Source organism: Arachis hypogaea, chromosome 16 (genome assembly GCF_003086295.3).
Source record: "Arachis hypogaea cultivar Tifrunner chromosome 16, arahy.Tifrunner.gnm2.J5K5, whole genome shotgun sequence".
NCBI lineage: Eukaryota > Viridiplantae > Streptophyta > Magnoliopsida > Fabales > Fabaceae > Arachis > Arachis hypogaea.
In genome coordinates this window covers 146,556,881-146,576,628 of record NC_092051.1, presented here as the reverse complement: position 1 = coordinate 146,576,628, position 19,748 = coordinate 146,556,881, and the positions used below count along the sequence as shown (strand labels likewise).

The window sequence follows — 19,748 nt, the reverse complement described above, 5'->3', positions numbered from 1 at the left end:
GTGTGCAAATTTGAAAGAAGAAGAAAAAGAAGAAAGAGGAGGAGGAGAAGAAGAAAGAGGAGAAGAAGAAAGAAAGAAGAAGAACCTACACTAATTTAAAAGAAGAAGAAAAAGAAATACGAGGAAGAGGAGAATGAGAAGAAGAAAGAGAAAGAACCAGAAAAGGAGAAAAAGCGCGTAATTTGAAGAGTTATTATAATAACTTGGATAGATTTAGATAAAAACTTTGTTCGGAGAGTTTTTTATTTTTAATATTGGGCCTATGTTAGTGTTATCCACTGAAATGGCCAAAAATACGTATTTAACGCCGTTGTGGGGATACAGAAAAATATCGTTGCCGTTTTCTCAGCGACGTCAGTTTCATTCTTCAACAAAACGTCGGCGACGTTTTGTACAAAACGTCAGTGTATGCATGGTTAACACGTGGGAGAAAATATCTCCTTCTCACCGGCGTGAAGATTTTTAACCCCTTCTCTTTCCCATTTCTTCATCTTCTTTTCAGTTCTACCACAAAACGTCTCCTTCCATCCTTATCAATCTTATCCCACCAAAAATAAAGAAACCCACAAAGCAAAACGACAGCTTCCAGTGGGGACCATTCACCACAACTAAACCAAAGCCTTCCATTCAGGTAAATGATTTAGTGATTGCCCTTTTTTTTTTTTTGAACTGAAACTATGAACAAAATTTTTTTGAACTATAGACTAAGACTTTGTAATTTTTTTAGGTTATTTTACTATTAATTAATAGTAAGTTAATTAATTATTAGTACTTAGTAGTAGTATTATCGGCGTGAGTATAGCATTATAGGTGTTAGTTAGTGTTAGGATTAGTTTTAGTAAATTAATTATTGTTAGTTAGTGACTTAGTTACTGTTAGGTTGTTAGCGTTAATTTAGGTTATTGTTATTTAAAATTTGAAATAGCTGTTTTGAAAAACATAATCATCTAAGAAATTTTTTAACTTTATAATTGATTTATAACTTTGTTAATTTAAAAAACAGAATTAAAAAAGAATTAGTTAATAATTTTCAGAATTTTTTTTAACTTATGTAAAATATTAGTTTCAGTAATTATTAATTTATATTTTAGTTTTGGTTGAAATATTTAATTAATTCTGAATTATTATAAAAAAGTATTTAAAGTAGAATAATTTAAAAATTATTTTAATTTTTTTAATTTACATAAAACATTAGTTTCAGTTATTATTAATTCATGCTTTTAGTGATGTTAGTTTAGTTTAGTTTTGGTTGAAATATTCTTTAGTTAAATTTGAATTATTATTAGAAAATAGAATTAATTATATAGTTATGTTACTTTTATTACTATTAATTTTGGAATGTGTTTTTAATAAAAAAAATAGAATTATTAAAGATATATTAATAATAAATTTTCATATATTTCAAATATATTTTAAAAAAATATTTTAATTATTTAAATATGTCCTTTCTAATACAGAGTTAAAAAAAAAGGAAGATGAGAAAACGTGACATCATACGTGCTGAAGATCATATTGTAAAATATCTTCGACATCTTGTATATGTAAGTAATTTTTATGTTTACTGTAGTAGTTAATAATTAGTAGTTTATTTAGTAATAATCAATTATTAGAATATGTAGTGATTTAGTAAGTGTTGAATATAATAGTAGTCATGAACTGGTTATAGTAATTTACTATTAATGATTAAATTTTGTTTTCAGGGTTCAAGAAATTTGCACATGAGACATTTATACCAAATAGACTCATATGATAATAGAGTGGAAGAACAACTGAAGGCGAGCGGGTTCTATTATGTTTCTCAAATTGGGAGGATTGTGTCTCATAGGCCGACTGTAGACGCACTGGTTGAAAGGTGGCGTCCGGAAACGCACACGTTTCATCTTCCATATGGTGAGTGCACGATCACTTTGGAGGACGTCGCAATGATTCTTGGACTCCGAACTGATGGTTTGCCAGTGACTGGATCAACTGATCATAGTACAAGTGGGTTAGAAAACGAGTGCTTGCAAATGTGTGCCGTCAATTTGAACCACTGGCTTGCAACTTCTGAATGCTTTAATGCATGGGTAGAAAGCCCAGAAGACTCGTGTCAGAATCCGAAGATCTTCAACTAACTCATCCCCTCGATAGCCATATGCAGTTTCATACTCAACAGCTGCTGATGGTTCTTTTGCAACCATTGCTTCAAATCATGTGGGCAAAGCTTCATATGAAGATTCCCACCCACCAAATATTTTTTTCCACTGCCTTTTGCTTGGCCAACCATGCTTTGCGATAACTTATCATGTAGTTGAACTTCGATTATACTTCAGCAATGACAGATTTTACCTTTATGGACGGGTCAGCCTCAACTAATGGCTTTATTGCTTCTACAATTGTTTCAGAGTCCAGTTTAGCATGATCCTGAGATATGGTACTTCTGGTGCACGTGTGACTACCATTGTACCTCCTTATCACCCAACAATACTGTCTTTTCATAAGACTAACTCTGATAAGCCAATCACAACTTGTTCCATACTGTACACATTTAGCATAGAATGTTGTTGGTTTTGATTCATATACCCTATAATCAACTCCTCTTCGAATGGTATACTCTTTAACTGATGTAGTAACAGCCTCTCTAGAGTTAAATTCCATTCCAACAGCAAATTCATCGGTAGCTACAACAGCTGGGGCTGCACCAATAATAAAACAAAAATAAATCTAAATAATATTCTATTATTATTAATAATAATGAGAACAATAAATAGTAATAACAATCTAAAAATTAAAAATAATACTAACATAAAAGCAAAACAAATAATAATATTACTAATATTAAAAAAGTAAATAACAACAACAACAACAAAATTACTTGTATTGACGTATTCAGGAAATTCTGGTGCATGCATGGCATCAAGATTCAAAGTATGCATAAAAGATGGCTCTCCATATGGATGTTGTCCGGTTAGTGCATTTGCAACATCAGCCACATCTCTTTCAACCATTATCTCATCTTCCTCTACATCTTCAGTTGGACCAACAACTTCATAATTACCTTCAAACTCTTCATCGCTTTCAGTATTATAACCCACCCAGTCTATGTTGGGTTCTGGAAAGTCAACATCATCGATTTCTTCGAACTCAACATACAACTCGATAAGTGAGGTCTGTGCTCTAGTTTGATGATAGGTAAAAAACATTCTTTGCATACTATCTTCATCAGTCACATGCATTATTTGAAATTGGCTAAAACCACCAAATACTAGCACAAGCTGCCTATACAGAATATTTATGACTCTTTTTTGCACTTGATGATCTACACTTTGAGAAAGTATACTCTTAAGTCCTTCATATGTTATTGACAGAGGAACAACAATAACACATGGATTCTCACATAAAAAACTCACATCTTCATGTGTATGAAATAAAATCTGACCATTATAATATATTTTTAAACTAATATAACCCTCCATTTCATACACTCATCACACTCACTCACAAATTTTTTTCACTCTCTCAAACTGAGAACATTTTGTAGAACAAAGCTCTCATTACTTCACTTAAACTTTACTCTCATACTCCATTTTTACGTTTTAACACAATTCAAAACTTCTTTTATAGTTACTTTTATATTTTTTTATTCCCTCCAACACAAAACGTCACTGACGTTTTCACAAAACGTTACTAACGTTTTTACTTTTTTGCAATACGTCAACGACGTTTTCACCAAAAAATAATTTAAAAATATATATTCTAACAAAACGTCACTGACGTTTTGATTAAAAAAAAATAATATACAACACGTCGTTGACGTTTTGCTTAAAATAAAATTAAAAAAAATATTTACACATTACGTCGCTGACGTTTTCTTCCTACAAAATTTTAAAAGAAATTTAATCAAGTCGTCGATGCCGTTTTGCCTAGTTTATTATAAAAGAAAAATCACTCTGCCACAAAACGTCTTCAACGTTTTGTTTCTTTCAAAAATTTAAAACAGGCCCATAGTAGAGTAATACACAATATTCTCCAAATATCATTGAATAACACACGTTGGTTTCTAATATACAAATAACTGAGCCTTGTTTGGACGTACAGCTTTATTCTTTACGTTATTATCAAAATAATTATTTGTTAGAGCATATATATAATTATAGGAAAAGTTTAGGGGCCAGCAATTTTATTGCGTTTTGGCCAGCATGTAACCAGCAGAAAAATGTGAGCCATTGGATGAAATCTCACACCATCAAATTATCATTGATGGTTAGTTGATGGCTACCAATCACAAATGTTGCTGGCCCCTAACATTGCTCATAATTATAAACGATAGATATATATATATATATATATTAAAAATCAGTTATTAAATTAGTTATTATATATATTATTTAATTTATTTTATATTTTAATATACATTTTATATAAATAATTTATTATTATTATTATTATTACAACAATATATGTTATTATCTAATCCAGAAAAAATATCCAAAATATTTTATTTAATTTATTGTGACAATTTTGTACGTAAGCCATAGCAATAAAGTTAAGCATCTGATTGAAGAGTTTATTTATTTACATTGTAGAGACTTTATTAGAACATTTTATACCATATAAACCTAATTAATTAAAAAATTAAAAAATATTAGAGTCAATATTTTGTATTAATATTGGTTAATATTTTATTTTTATATTATTAAATTCAAGATTTATAATTTAAAAATTAAAATTTAATATAAAAATATTTTTATATATTGATAAAAAACATAATAAATTATATTCATCGTATAATATTATTACTCGTTAAGAATTAAGAAAAAACTATAATAAGGAATTAAGGATTTAGAGTACCAAAAAGTCCAAACCATCAACTTGTCGTAATAAAAAGAAAATGATATAGTTTGAATTAATTATGCAATGTATAGATTCTTATTCTGTTAGAAACAAGTCAGGCTTGGTCAAAGTGTCTAAATTAAACCCAAAATTTAGCGGATGATATTGACATGTTAACTGTATCCATAGGTTTTTTGCATCACCAATTAGGGTTTGCATGGGGTTGCTTCCATTTTCTATCTTCCAAAACAGATAGCAAGAACCAAAGAAAAAGAACGAATCAACGTAACGAACCTTGCTAGCTAGGCTTCTCCTCCCCCCCTCCTCCTCTTCCTCCTCCTTTTCGGAGCAAGTGGTGGTGGTGGCGGCGGCAGCGACAGCAACGGCGACAAGCAATCATATAGACCAGCAACATGCCTCGATTATTAACGATGGTGGCTGTAGACAAAGATAAGAACAGTGTTGATGCATTTCGTTGGGCCACTGAGAATATTGATAATCCAATCGTCATTGCTGTTCATGTCAAGGATAAAGAAATTCCTCATCGTAGGTACCCTCTTAGCTTGTATATATATATTTATCTTTATTTTAATTATGAATTACAAGAATATAATGTTCAAGAATTAATATTATATTATCATCCTTGCATAATAAGTTTACGTTTCTTTAGAACAGTTTTATTTAATTTTTTCATGGTAAACCATTATTGCATATGTTCCTTCTACATGTTTTAATTTGCAAAAATATTATTTACACCAAAATCAACTACTAAAATTAGTTGCCAATGCATTTGAGTATAAATATGTATGTGATTTAATTTATTTTTAATATATATTTTATACTGGTAACTAATTTTAGTGACTGGTTTTAATGTATACGTATAATAATAGTTTAATTTGAGATCAAACAAGTATTTTGGTAAGTATTGGTTTTTGGACAAATTAAAGGGTTCATTATTGGTGGTTTTACAAATATATAATTTTCTTTTAAGGCTAACATATTATAATTGATGATTATGTGTGAATAATGCAGAGGGCAAGAATGTTTTCCCACCTGACGAAGAAGATTTAGAAAATATTTTCAATCAATTGCGTCAAGAGTGTCATCCTAAAGTCGTATGTAATTGAGTCTTCTATTAAAAAATTCACACTTTATCTATTTTTTTTTTCAAGGTATAATTACCCATTTAATTACTATAGTTTCATTCAACCATTTTTAATTAAGTGCCTATAGTTACATGCAAGTATGTAATCAAATTCTCATATTATATACAAAAGGTAAATCTTTTTAGTCAAGTCCTTATAATATGTAAATATTTTTTAATTAGATCCCTTTGTTTAAACAATCTTTAATCAACTCAGTGAAATAAATGATGATAAATATAATACCTGTTTTCTTCTCTTTTTTCTATGAAAAATATTAGTAGAATATGAAAATTTACTTACAATACTTTTAAAAATATAATTTTAAAAAAATATTATTTACATACTAAAATTAGTCACAATTTATTCGTATACAAAAAAATATATATATATATATATAATTTAATTTATTTTTAATATATATTATATTTTAGTGACTAATTTTAATATATATTTAATATAATTATTTAATTTTAATGCATTAACATTATAAATTTTTTTTATATAATTATCCAATCATCTTTTTGTCAATCACCAATCTACAAATAATAACTGTATAAAATTTTGTATGCTATAAGTGCATTAAATTAAATTTTATTTTTAAACTATAAATATTTAATTAAACATTATATATAATATATAAAGATTTGATTACAAACTTTTATATTATAGAAATTTAATTTAAAATTAGGTGATGAAACTATAGTAAACTCTGATATTATTATTAATCAAATGAAGCTTGAAGAATTCACTAGTGTTTGTTGATGTTGGCACTTGAATTCAGCTAAAGATGAAAGAAGCTGTAATACATGATAGTGATCCTGTTAAAGCAATAATAGAATATGCAGAAAGGAATCGTGTTCATACCCTTGTTCTTGGTGCACCCACCGGCTCCAACAAGAAGAACACTTTGGCAAAATCTCTCTCTCTTCAATTCACTAAGTCATCAAGCAAGTTAAGTTCACACACATACATCCATGCACGAAATAATAATTGAATTTAATTTTGATATACCATCAGTTTAAAATAATTATGTATCGTCACATTAGTAAAATAACAATTTTTTATATTAATCACATAAATAGTCATTTAAAAAAATGTGATTATAGGATTATATAAAATTCATAATAATTTTGATTATGGTTTCTTAATTATTATTTATGATAATAATGTCAGGAAAGTGAAAGGCATAGAAGTAGCAACAGGTGTAATGAGAGCAGTCCCAGAATACATATCAGTGTATGTAATTAAAAAGGGAAAGATAGTGGCAGCAAGAGCATCAACACACCCATTGATTGGGGCAACACCACCAAGACAATCTAGTGTTGATTCTCTTCAATATGACTTGGAAAATAAAAGGTAGGTGCCAAGGAATATCATAAACATAGCTTGTTAGATATATAATTATTTATAGGAAAAGTATAGGTAACTAATAACATTCTTGAACAATGTGTGAATAATGTGAATTAATAGGGTTAAATGAGTAAATTTAATGAGTAACATTAAATTAGGGTGTAATGTATTTGTATTTAATTGGTGGTTGTTCATGTTGTTCAAGATAATCATTGTTCCCCTAGCACTCCCCTTATTTATATTGTCTTCTCTTATTAGTTTAAATTTTTGGAATGATTAGTTTTATGACATGATATTAAGAGGAATATTAGGGGTTAGCAAGTTTTATAATTTGTAGTCATTAATTAATCATCATTAGTGTTTTTAATAGTGTAAGATTACATCTAATGATGTAGAATTGTTGGCTTTTCTTTTGTTGGTTAAGTGCTGTCTAAATTTTAATAAAAGTGTTGGCCCCTCGATTTTTTTTGATATTAAAATTCTATGTCTAAAAAATCTAGAATTTAAACCTTAATGGATCTCAAAAATAAAAAAAAAATAGCATAAGGCAAATAAAAAAAAGACTTATACAAAAAATAAACAAATTCAAAAGAAACTTTTATTTAAAAAAATATTAAAGATATAACTATTTATCTTATTTTTGAATAAAAAGTATTAATAAGAAACACATTATTTTTTAATAAATCAAAACGATAGTTATTTTAAAAAGAAAAAATATATTTTATAAATAAAAAGTTTTAAAAAATTGAGGTGCCAACAGATTTTTCTTTGACCTCTAAATTATTTATCACATTAATATATTTCTTTATTTTAAAATATCTATCATCACTTTGCATTGACATTTTATTTTTGTTGATGGTTGGCACCATTATTTTTTCATTGTTACCAACATTATATTCATTAGGGTTTTTCTAATAGGATTGTTGTTGATTTATGTGATTTAATTAATTTGGTTGAATGGAAAATAGGGCATCATTAGTACCACCACAATTGATTAGAGGATTAAGCACCAACAGTTGTAGTAGATCTGAAAGAATAATGAATGATAACATGAGAAGGAGATTTTCAAGGTTGGATTCAATGGCGGAGAGCGTTGACCTAACTAGTTATCGACAAAGGTTATCAATGACCCATGATGAATCATCAAAAGCCTTTGACTTCAATTACTCTCCTTCTAATTGGGTCATTGATGATTCTTCCGACAAAATATCTCCTATCACAAATTCCCCCCAAACGTTGAAAAGCTCAAGATCCAAAAGAGAAAAGGTTCATAATCAATTACCCTTTTATATCATATTATGTTTATGGAAATTTTGGATATATATGTTTGGTTCGTATTTTTATTTTTATATTTTTTATAATTTCTGTTTGTTTTTTTTTTAAATATATCAGAGAAAAAAAAGTAAAAAATAAGAAAAAGATTTTAGTGGTTGTTATTTTTATTTTGAGTATTTTTTTTTTAATTTTTAAAGTTGTTCGAAGGAAAAACTCAGAATGATCTCTTAGGTAGCGTTTATTTTGAGATATTGAAACGGAGATTAAGAGATTAGGACTCAGTATTATATTTGTTGGTGTAGAGATTAATACTAAAATTTCAATATTTCAGTACCTTTGAGAAATAGGGATACAGGGGATTGAAATTTTTGGGAATAGAGACCGAAACTTTAATAATATTTTATACTTAAAATATTCCATTTTAATTATCTAATTTCAACTTTACTCTTTGTGTAAATTAAATTAAAATTTTATTCTTATTTCAGCTATGTCTCCCACTTTACACCAAATATAATACTGAAATTTATTTTAATATCTGTCTCTCAATCTTTCAATCTCTCCGTCTTTGTCTCTCTTTCAAATACTATCTTAATGTATTATCCAAAATGATGAAAAATAGTTATACTTAATTACTTATATGTGTATCTACATATATCATCTAATTGTGAATTATGTGTAAGGGAACACAATATGTCCCATACAATATATGAAAACACATAATATAGCTCTAAATTATTTATAGAGATAATAAGAATTTGTAAAATGTATAAAGTGGTACCAATATTAAATAATTTCTTCTGAAATTAATAATTAAACTATGTTATTATGCAATGTATACTTTCATTTGCAGAGTGACGTTGAAGCTGAGATGAATCAATTGAAGCAAATGCTGAAGCAAACTATGGACTTGTACAGTGTAGCTTGCAAAGAAGCAATTGCAGCCCAAAATAAGGTGATAATATATATAGATTTGTATTTTTATTTTTAATTTTTTTTGTTTTTGAGATTTTGTAAAAAAATAAAAATAAAAATAAAAATAAAAATGCAAATCAAATGAAAATAATAATAAAATTTGTCTAGTATTATTTTAACGAAATAATTCAACAAAATTACAATTCATTGTCAGGTTAGAGAAATTAATCAATGGAAATTGAAAGAGGCGCCTAAGATTGAGCAAGCTAGGCTAGCCGAAGAGGCGGCCATGGCGCTAGCCGAGGAGGAGAAGGCTAAGGCGAAGGCGGCGATGGAAAAGGCAGATGAAGCCATGAAAATGGCTGAAGAAGAAGCAAAGAAAAGAGCAGAAGCAGAGAGGAAGGCTAAACTGGAGGCAGAAGAGAAAGAGAGGGCCTTAAATGTTTTGGCTTATAAGGATTTTAGGTACAGGAAATACACCATTGGGGACATTGAAAAAGCTACTAATAATTTCTCCCTATCATTGAGAATTGGTGAAGGTGGATATGGACCTGTCTTTAAAGGCCAACTTGATCATACCCCTGTTGCTATCAAAATTCTGAGACCTGATGCTTCACAGGGCAGGAGACAGTTTCATCAAGAGGTATATATCTACTACATAGTACACACATTTAATTTTATATTTTCATCTCAAGTGAAGCTTTACTTAAGATAAGAGTCGTTAGATGAAAATTTAGTCAAATCAGTCAAATATCTAACGGCTCTCAGTTATTAACTTCACGTGAAATTAACTGTACATGAGTTTCCACCTATATATTAACCTATTTTTTTGGGAAAAAAAAAGTTGTAACAAATTGCTCTATTCTTGTTCTTGCCCAAACTCATATAGGTTGAGGTATTATGCAGCATTAGGCATCCTAATATGGTCCTTCTCCTTGGTGCTTGCCCTGACTATGGATGCTTAGTGTATGAATTCATGGATAATGGTAGCTTAGAAGATAGACTAATCCGAAAAAATAATACCCCTCCTCTCTCATGGCCAAAACGGTTTGAAATAGCGGCCGAGATAGCGACCGCGCTACTCTTTCTTCATCAGGCTAAACCGGAGCCAATCGTACACCGAGATCTTAAACCGGCCAACATTCTCCTCGACCGGAATTTCGTAAGCAAAATAAGTGACGTCGGCCTAGCCAGACTAGTGCCGCCGTCCGTGGCCGACTCCGTGACACAATACTACATGACCACGGCCGCCGGCACCATGCATTATATTGATCCGGAGTACCAACAAACCGGAAAACTAAGAACAAAATCGGATGTATACTCATTGGGAATAATGTTACTTCAAATAATAACGGCTAAGCCTCCATTAGGGTTAACTCATCAAGTTAAAAGGGCAATTGAAAAGGGTCAATTTTCTAATATTCTCGATCCTTCCATAAATGATTGGCCAGTTGAAGAGGCACTAAGCTTTGCTAAATTGGCATTGCAATGTTCGGAGCTAAGAAAAAAAGATAGGCCAGATCTTGGAACAGTTGTAGTGCCAGAATTGGATCGTTTAAGAAACTTTGGATATGAATCAATTGGCCATAACAATATTCTTCCTTTTAGCAACTTCTATCATGCAACATCATTACTCCCACCTCGTTCACCTACACAAGTCATCAACAATATTTAAATCATATGCATGCCATGCCACGTTTTGTATATTTTGTTGGCTTATATTACTCCTCAAAATTCATATGTATATGCATTTTTTTTCTTTTAGATAGTTATGTATATGCATGTAGAGAATTTTTTTTTTTTTTTTTTGGTGAACAAAATTTTTTAAGTGGGTTCAACATTAGTTTCCACACATTCAACGAGCTCTTACGAAATTTTTTATAGGTCACCCATAAAAAAAGTGGCCTCGTTTGATTAGGAATTAGTTGCCATGGAATACACCAAAATTGATGTGTTGTAATTTGAAGTTTTCAATGTGATGGGGAATCATTATCCTTTATATATCACACTGATGAAGTTTGAACCCAAAATCTTGTGTCTTTTACTCAAAATCCTCACTACTAATAATTAGTAAATAAAGATAATAATAAAAAGCAAGCATGGCACAAAATATTGAATATTAATTCTAAAATGCAATAAGATAACAAAAATTAGTAAATTATATTAACTAAATCCGAGAGATAACCATAAACCAATAAAAAAATTAATATAACACAAAAATTTAATTCAAAATCTATAATCAATTTCTCACTGAGTTTTGTATGTTTTAATCATAATGAGGGTAAAGAATTAATCGTTAAATCAAAACTTCATTTAAAGATTTGTCGGTAATAAGATTCGAACTTTTAATACTTACTAATGAGCAAATTACTTGACTAATAGAGGCTCAAAAGTTACATTATTGATTAATTTGTGTTCTTTCAAAGGAGAATCTGTGTGTGGAAATGACAAGTAAAAAGTTGAGTAAGAATACTAGCTTTCAAAGTAAAGTATATAAATTGATTATCATATGAAAGTATATATCACACTAATAAAGGCACCCCAGGTTGATCCAATAGCAAAGTTAGATTATGTTTGGGGAAAGGTATAAGAAGAAAGGGTAAATTGGTAAAGAAGCTTTCCTCCGGATTCCCCTACCAATTTGGTAGTTTACCATGAAGATGCAATGCGAAGTAGTGTCCATAGGTATAATAATAATAAGATTAATAAATTCCTAAATTCCTCTCTAAACTTTTTTTGAGAAGTTATTTAGTCTCTCATCTTTGATTTATTAAATTTTTAAAGTGACACATATTATTAGTTTAATCTTGTGTACATTTTTCTTGTATACTTTTATTTTTTAGTATTCAAATAATTAATAAAAATACTATAAAAATGTGTATGTTTAAACATTAATTTTTAAAACATTTATTTTAATATTTAAAATGTATAATAAAGTGTGCCACTCATTTCTAACTATCAACTTAGTTCAAGTGGTTATTTATCTAAGGAAAAAAAAAAAAAAACTAATGTGACTACTAAACAAAAAGGTAAAAAAGGAAAGGAAATACTCATAAAAAATGGTTAAAGTTAAATCTGATACTTGATTATGAAGTGAAAGAAAGTAAGAGAATTAATGCTTTTCTGCCATGGATCAACACACCTTGTCCTTAAGCAAGCATATAGAATCAAAGTTCCCAACAAAAAGTCACATATAACTATAATAACCTACTTCATTCTCATCACTTTATTTGTTTCTATAACACACACACCATAGTAATCCAAATTAATATACACATTATTTCACTAGGGCCATATGAACATACATACCTCTCTTTATTAGTTATTAACACAACATGGAATTCATCAAAACGCCTTTGCTATCTTTATTCATTGTTCTTGCTTTGTTAGCCAAAGTAACATTTGAAGACAAAGTTGATGATGATGATGAGGGTTTAAATCTATATTGCATTAGTGAATGTGCCACGTGTCCAACAATATGTTCTCCGCCTCCATCTCTTGCTACATCAAATTCAAACCATAATAATAATCCTACAACATCCCCCTCAAATAATTCAAATAATAATAATAATCCTTTACCACCACCAATTCAAACATCAAATCCAAACCTTCCACCACCACCACCACCACTTTTAACATCATACCCACCACCACCACCTTCTCTAATCATAACATCAAACCCTCCTCCACCACCACTTCTAACATCATTTCCTCCACCAACAATTCCAAAAATACCCTTTGCTCCACACCAACCTTCTTTCAACTATCCACCACCCTCGCAATCGCAACCGTTGCCTCAGCCTCCTCCTTCTCCTTCTCCTCCTCCGCCGCCGCCGCCAAAGAACCCTTCTTCTCCTTCATCATCAGGCTCATCAGGAGGACAACCTAATGTAATTTCTGGGCCACATGACTACCCATATCCTTATTACTATTATTATTCCTCAAATGCAGCATATTCTTCTCATTATTATGTTCATCATGCCATGAACTCACTCCTTCTGGTTTTGTTCCTTCTTTCATTTCATATATAGGGTATTTTGTTGAATTGTTGTTGGTGGCTGGTGAGTGTTAAACAATAGCTTGTGTATATATATAGAGAGATATAAGCATGTATATAGTGTTATATATATATGTAGTGTTACATAAAAGTTGAGATACATGTAATTAGCATTTGGGGGATGGGAGAAGAGCTTTAGTTTGTAATTTGTTTGCAAATAATTAACTCCAGATAATTATTTATTGTTGATTGCTTTCTAAATATTAGCCATCTAAATTGGTCAAAATTATACAATCTTCGGTTCATATTATTTAGAGAAAATTTCACTCTCTTCCATAAGAGATGCTAAAATGATACTTTTTTTTTCTATTTGTAAAATATACATTCTTTCTTGTAACTCTTAAAAATCTCCTCTTTAATCTATTTTAAATTTGTTGTATTAACTGACATTAACTTTATCCATTTCTTTAAAAAATAAATTATTTTTTACAAAGCAAAAATTTTATTTTTTTTGTGATTAAATTTCATTTAGCAAAATATCCTTTAACAAATAATTTTTCTATTGATTAAATTATATTTTTTTAAAATATTTTTTTAAATTTTTTATAATTAAATTATTTTTTTTCTTAAGATACCCTTAAATAATATTTTAATTATTAAGGAACTTGTTTTATAAAGATGTGAATAAATGAGATATTAATTTTTTAAATTTAAAATTTATCCATCTCGGGTTATTTTTAAGTTTTGATAAAGTTGTTAATAAGTTTTAATAGTTCTATGAAATAAATTATTTATTCATATTAACTGTTATACATATTAACGGTGGTAAATTTTTTAATTTAATGTTAAAATAATATACATTAATATCAAAAAATTAATAGTAAAGTATAAAAATAATTGTTAATAAAAATTTTGATAAAATTATAATTTAATAATTAAAAATTATTGAAAGGTGTCTTAGAAAAAAAATTTAATCATTAAAAATTTTTTAAAAGAATATTTTGATAAAAATACAATTTAATCGGTAGACAAATAATTTGTTAAAGAGTATTTTAGTAAACAAAATTTAATCATAAAAAGTAAAATTTTTGCTAAAAAGTATTTTTATAAAAAATAATTTATTTTTTCTTAAAAAAATAGATAAAGTTAACGTTAGTTTATACAAAAAATTTAAAATGCATTAAAGAGGAGGTCTTTTAAAAATTATAAAAGAATAGAATGTATATTTTATAAATAGATGGAAAAAGAATGTCATTTTAGCATCTCTTAAAAGAAGAAAAGTGAATTTTTTTTATTATTCAATTTGTCTCTTTTTACTTATGTAAAATATTTAAGAAAATAATTAATTTTTATTGAAAAGATAATTAAATAATTATAAGAAATGGTAATGATCAGCGGTGATTTAAAACGGCCGAAAACAAATTTAAAAATTACGCAGCAACAATTGCGACATGTTGGGAAGAGCCGCAAAAATTTGGAAAAAAAAAATCAAATTGCGGCAGTTTTGCCTCCGCCAGTAAACATGAGATTAATTATGACAAAAGTGTATTGCGGTAATTTTGAACCATTACCAAATTATTTATAATGAATTAATGATGGTTATACCAGTAGTTACTGAAAATCACTGGCAAATCAACTGTCTGCACTATAAATCAGGGCAGTTTGCTAACTGCTAAAATTGCTAATCGCAGAAAAAATTATCGCTATTTTCTGTATTTTTTGTAGTGTAAAAAGACAAAAATATTTCTTACATTATATTTTCTCTTTTCATTAATTTTCTATTTTTTTCTCTTTTTATTTAATATTAAAAGATATATAATAGGTCAAATATAATTAATAGTACTACTTATCATTATGCATGATACTATTTTTTTCAAAAGTTTTAAGTCATGAATAGCTTTTCTAGCATGCCTGCATGCATAGGTTTTTTCATCTTTTTGTTTTATCTTTATGTTAATTTTTTTTATTTAACAAAAATTAAATTCTAGATTTTTAGATCATAAAATTTTTTATAGTATATCATATCTTTTTTTAAGTTGATAGAAAAAATTAAAATACATAAATAATTATATTTTTAATAGTATTAATTTAAAAATAACACTTCATTTATAATAAAAATAAAAGAGATAAATAATATGAGATAGAAGTAATATATATTAGTTGATTTCCTCAAAAAGTGCAAGCAAAAGTGTATATAGAACACTAAAAGGGATGTAAATATATATTATTGGATTCATAATAAGTCAGACTACAATATATAGAAAATTACAGGTGTTTTGATATTGCTTGGAATATTTCTTCATGTGATGATGTAATTTCCATTAGAGTGTTGAACAATGTTCAATATCCTTTGTGATGGTGAGGTTTTATTTGAATTATCACTGTGTGTATATATAGTTGTATGTATTGATAATTTTGTTTTCACCGAATAAAAATAGAACTTTTTGGTAACTTAAATACTGAAGTTAAAACGAAGTTGAGGGTTAGTTTTGGATGAGTAATTCCTTCTCTCTTAAAAAAAGTGTAAATATTTTATTTAGTTTTTAATGATATATTATTTTAGATTTACTTTGGTTGTAATTTTCGTTTATAAATATGATTGGCTCTAAGGCCATTTTACACAATACCTTGTTATTACAATCTGTAATACTCCAACTCATCTTATGTCTTTATTAGAGGTAAGTAATAAGCGATTTTATCATACATTACATTCATACAAGAAATTATTACATTAAACTTTTTATTTATACTGTACCAATTTAAAATATTTGTGAACTCTTAGTGTTATCTAGATTTTTTTATTAATTTAATATTGATAGTAATTAATTATAGTAGAAATACATAAGAATTAAATAAAGTTAACTATCAAATATTTTTTTAGTTTTTTATTTTTTTTAATTTAAAAAATTTTAAAATGAAAAATTATTTTTTTTCTTTCTCAACTTTTACTATTTCTCTCTTTCTTTTGATTTATCAAATTATTAACATTATAATTTAAATAGTTTAAGATATGAGGCTTTTTTATAAAAATATTTAATAATTAATTTTATGTATTTTTTATGTACTCTTATTATAATTAATTACTATAATATTAAACTAATAAAAAATAATCTAAATAACAAATACATTTAATGTGTTTTAAAAATATTAATAGGCACTTATGATCTTGATATTTTATATAATTTTTAAACATTATAAATTAAAATAAATGGAGATAGTTGTTCTTTGAGCATGCAAGTATTTTGTCATAGTCATTTTCTTCATAGATATTAGTTATATGTTGCTCATCCCATAGGTGAAGATATTACTTTCTCTTCGTGATTTTCGTAGGATTGTGTCATGATAAGTAAACTCAGAGATAAATCTCTCTCCTGAAAGTTTTAAGAAAGTATATTTACATATGAATTATTTATTTAAAAAATACAAAATATTGTATAAAATAGTAATTTTATATGTATTACTTCTTATTATATAATCAATTTATATCTTAATTATTTAATTTACTAATAGTTTTTATTTAACAAATTTAATATTATATCTTTATATTTTTGTACTTTTTAAATTAATATATATATATATATATTTATTTAAAAAATTTATTTTTTAATGTTAATATATTTAATATTTATATTATTATATAAATATTATTAATAACTTGCATAATTATGTGTTGGTACTCATAGTGTACTCCAGAATTTTTTTTTATAAAAAATACTTATTTTTTTTAAATTTACTTTATTAACAAAAAAAAATCATTTAACATGTTTTTCCCTAGAAGTATAGAACTAGTAATGATTTCATTCAATGTTTGATTAAATATTTGAAAGAGTTAGTCACCAAAAAAATATTTGAAAGAGTTCTTTGTTAACTAGTATTTGTAAAATTATTCATTTAATATTAAGTTGTGTTTACTGTTTAGTTACGTTATATAATGAGAAAATTTGTATAGATAAATTTTATACATGATATAATATAGGAAAAGTTTCAAATACTTCAAGGTACTTTACTCCAAATTTTATACACGTTTTATTTTGTTCTAAAATGATGTAGAAAAAAACCATTTTGTTTTTAGATAATAAATGAAAAAGACGATAAAAGACGGCTAAAAAAATATAGATCAATAAACTTAGACGCTTAGTAATTAATTTTGTTCCTTCATTCCTGATATTTATATTATATTATTTCTTAACTAATAATTTAGTTTGAATTAAATTGGCCTATCCTTTTAAAGCAAGATAAGTGAAGGTATAAATTAGATAATTTAAATTAAATGAAATATATAAGAGATTTATCATTAAATAAAGTATAGATTTAATTACAAATTAAACTGATAATTACTATTTTGATTTAGAATTTATTTATTTTAGGTCTTAAAAATATATGTTAAGATTATAAATTAAAAAATATATTAAAAATAAAAAATTAAAATTTTAATATATTTATTAAAAAAATTAAAATTTTATAATAATAATAATTTTATTATGTGTCTTAAAAATATTTATTAGTTAATTTTTTGGAAAACTTTTATTAAAAAATAAATTACGTAACTAAACTATAAAATCGTAACAAAATTTAATTTATAAAATTGCTTGATAAATTAAGTTGGGTATTTATAGAATGTGGGTATTTAAGATGTTATATTCTATTTTGGTGGTGGTAAAATTGTGTAGAGCTAATAGTATTGTTCGATTCTATGATTGTGTTGAGGGATAATGCATAGTTATCAATTGGAAGTTTGATTATTTGTTGATAAATCTATTATATCTATTATCTATTATATATTACTAATTTTAAGGCTAAAATATATTACATGTCATTTTTTCATTATAATTGAAATTAAATATTTCTCTTTAAAATTAAAGAATTCTCCGCTCTTCTCTTTTCCTTTCTCTATCTCTCTCATTCCTTCATTCACTTTATCTCTCGTATATATCATTATCAATGACTAATTATGAATTTGATAATCAAAATATACAATATAACATTTTCTAATTGTATTTAAATTAAATTAAAATTAAAATTGAAATACTAAAATTAAAATATAGTTATATTATATATTATATTTATATATTACTAACTAATTTAATAACTAAAATGTGTCATATGACACTCTCTTATTAAAATTTAGAGAAAATATTTTACTCTAAAATATTTTCCTCTTATTAAAATATTATATTATATTATATATTATTTTTCTTCTTATATTTTCTTATTTACCTCTCTCTTTTTTTCTATTTCTCTCTATCCTTCTCACTCTATATATAATTTATAATTCATATTTTATATTAGTAATTTGACAAATCAAAATGTGTCACCAGATATTTGTATTATAAATAAAATAAAAAAAATTTCTTAGCTTCCAAAATTAACAAACTCCTGTAACACCCTATCACGCAAAGTCTTATGCTTAAGTCATAAAATAGAGGTAGTGAGATATTACGACCTCTAAAGATAAATATAGTACGTGTAGTATTGCAAAAAGATTTATAACTAGGAGACTTTGAAGAAAAGTTGGTAAATCAAAACCGATAAATCAAAAGTGCAACACACCGATCGATAACGTATATGAAGCGGATATAAGATAATCTAACCTGAAAAGCCATACAGAAGAGTGCCAATAATACATATATCAAGGCTCAGGACTCGGTTTGCGAAGATAACCGATCCGAACATACAGTATACATACATATATAGTAAGGAAATCCCAAAAGACAATCCAAAAGATAATATGACTCAAGCATAAGACTCTGCGTGGTAGGGTATTACAATTCCCTCGCTCATTCTTTTTCTTTATCTTTCTCTCTCTTTTCTCTCATTTTCTATTTTTCTCTACCTTTATGTTCTACAAAAAATAAAATTAACAACATAATATAATTTAAATAAAAAATATTATTATATACATATTTTTTATTTAATTTTAAATTTTTACTACTTATCTTTTTAATATATATTTTCACTTTTTGTTTAAATATTTATTACATATAATATTAAAAAAATACTAATATTGTGATTAGAAGTTAGAATCAAGATTCAATTGTTTTTTTTAAAGAGTTAATTTTATAACTATCAATATAAATTTTTTTATGTTAATATCTAATTATATTTTTATATATATAGAAAAATATTATTTTTAAATAACAAGTATAAAAATCAATTATTTCTATTTGTGCAACAAATTTAATACCTAATCAAATATAAAAATATACACGTTAAATTCTTTCAAATTTTAGATAACGAATATTAAAATTAAGTAAAAA

At 26.6% G+C, this 19,748-nt stretch overlaps 1 protein-coding gene across 4 annotated transcripts; it reads left to right on the top strand.

Moving 5' to 3' along the window:
- The first annotated feature begins 5,038 nt into the window (after positions 1–5,038).
- On the top strand, positions 5,039–11,500 carry LOC112697632 (U-box domain-containing protein 52-like). Of its 4 annotated transcripts, none has more exons than XM_025750885.3 (8): positions 5,039–5,358; positions 5,845–5,927; positions 6,739–6,908; positions 7,131–7,313; positions 8,276–8,573; positions 9,433–9,534; positions 9,709–10,137; positions 10,384–11,500. In XM_025750885.3, the coding sequence occupies exons 1-8, from the start codon at positions 5,226–5,228 to the stop codon at positions 11,167–11,169; spliced, it is 2,184 nt and encodes a 727-aa protein (XP_025606670.1). In that variant the 5' UTR covers positions 5,039–5,225; the 3' UTR covers positions 11,170–11,500. The 4 variants fall into 4 exon arrangements, with proteins under 4 accessions (XP_025606670.1, XP_072075478.1, XP_025606671.1 ...); XM_072219377.1 differs by having other exon boundaries at positions 5,845–5,931; XM_025750886.3 differs by having other exon boundaries at positions 5,039–5,362.
- Positions 11,501–19,748: the final 8,248 nt, after the last annotated feature.

Bases quoted from the DNA above. Each gene is read 5' to 3' on its own strand.
- LOC112697632 (XM_025750885.3), top strand. From the start codon at position 5,226: ATGCCTCGATTATTAACGATGGTGGCTGTAGACAAAGATAAGAACAGT. The intron at 5,928-6,738 runs GTATGTAATTGA...ACTTGAATTCAG, and splicing joins AAGAGTGTCATCCTAAAGTC to CTAAAGATGAAAGAAGCTGT. The intron at 7,314-8,275 runs GTAGGTGCCAAG...AATGGAAAATAG, and splicing joins TATGACTTGGAAAATAAAAG to GGCATCATTAGTACCACCAC.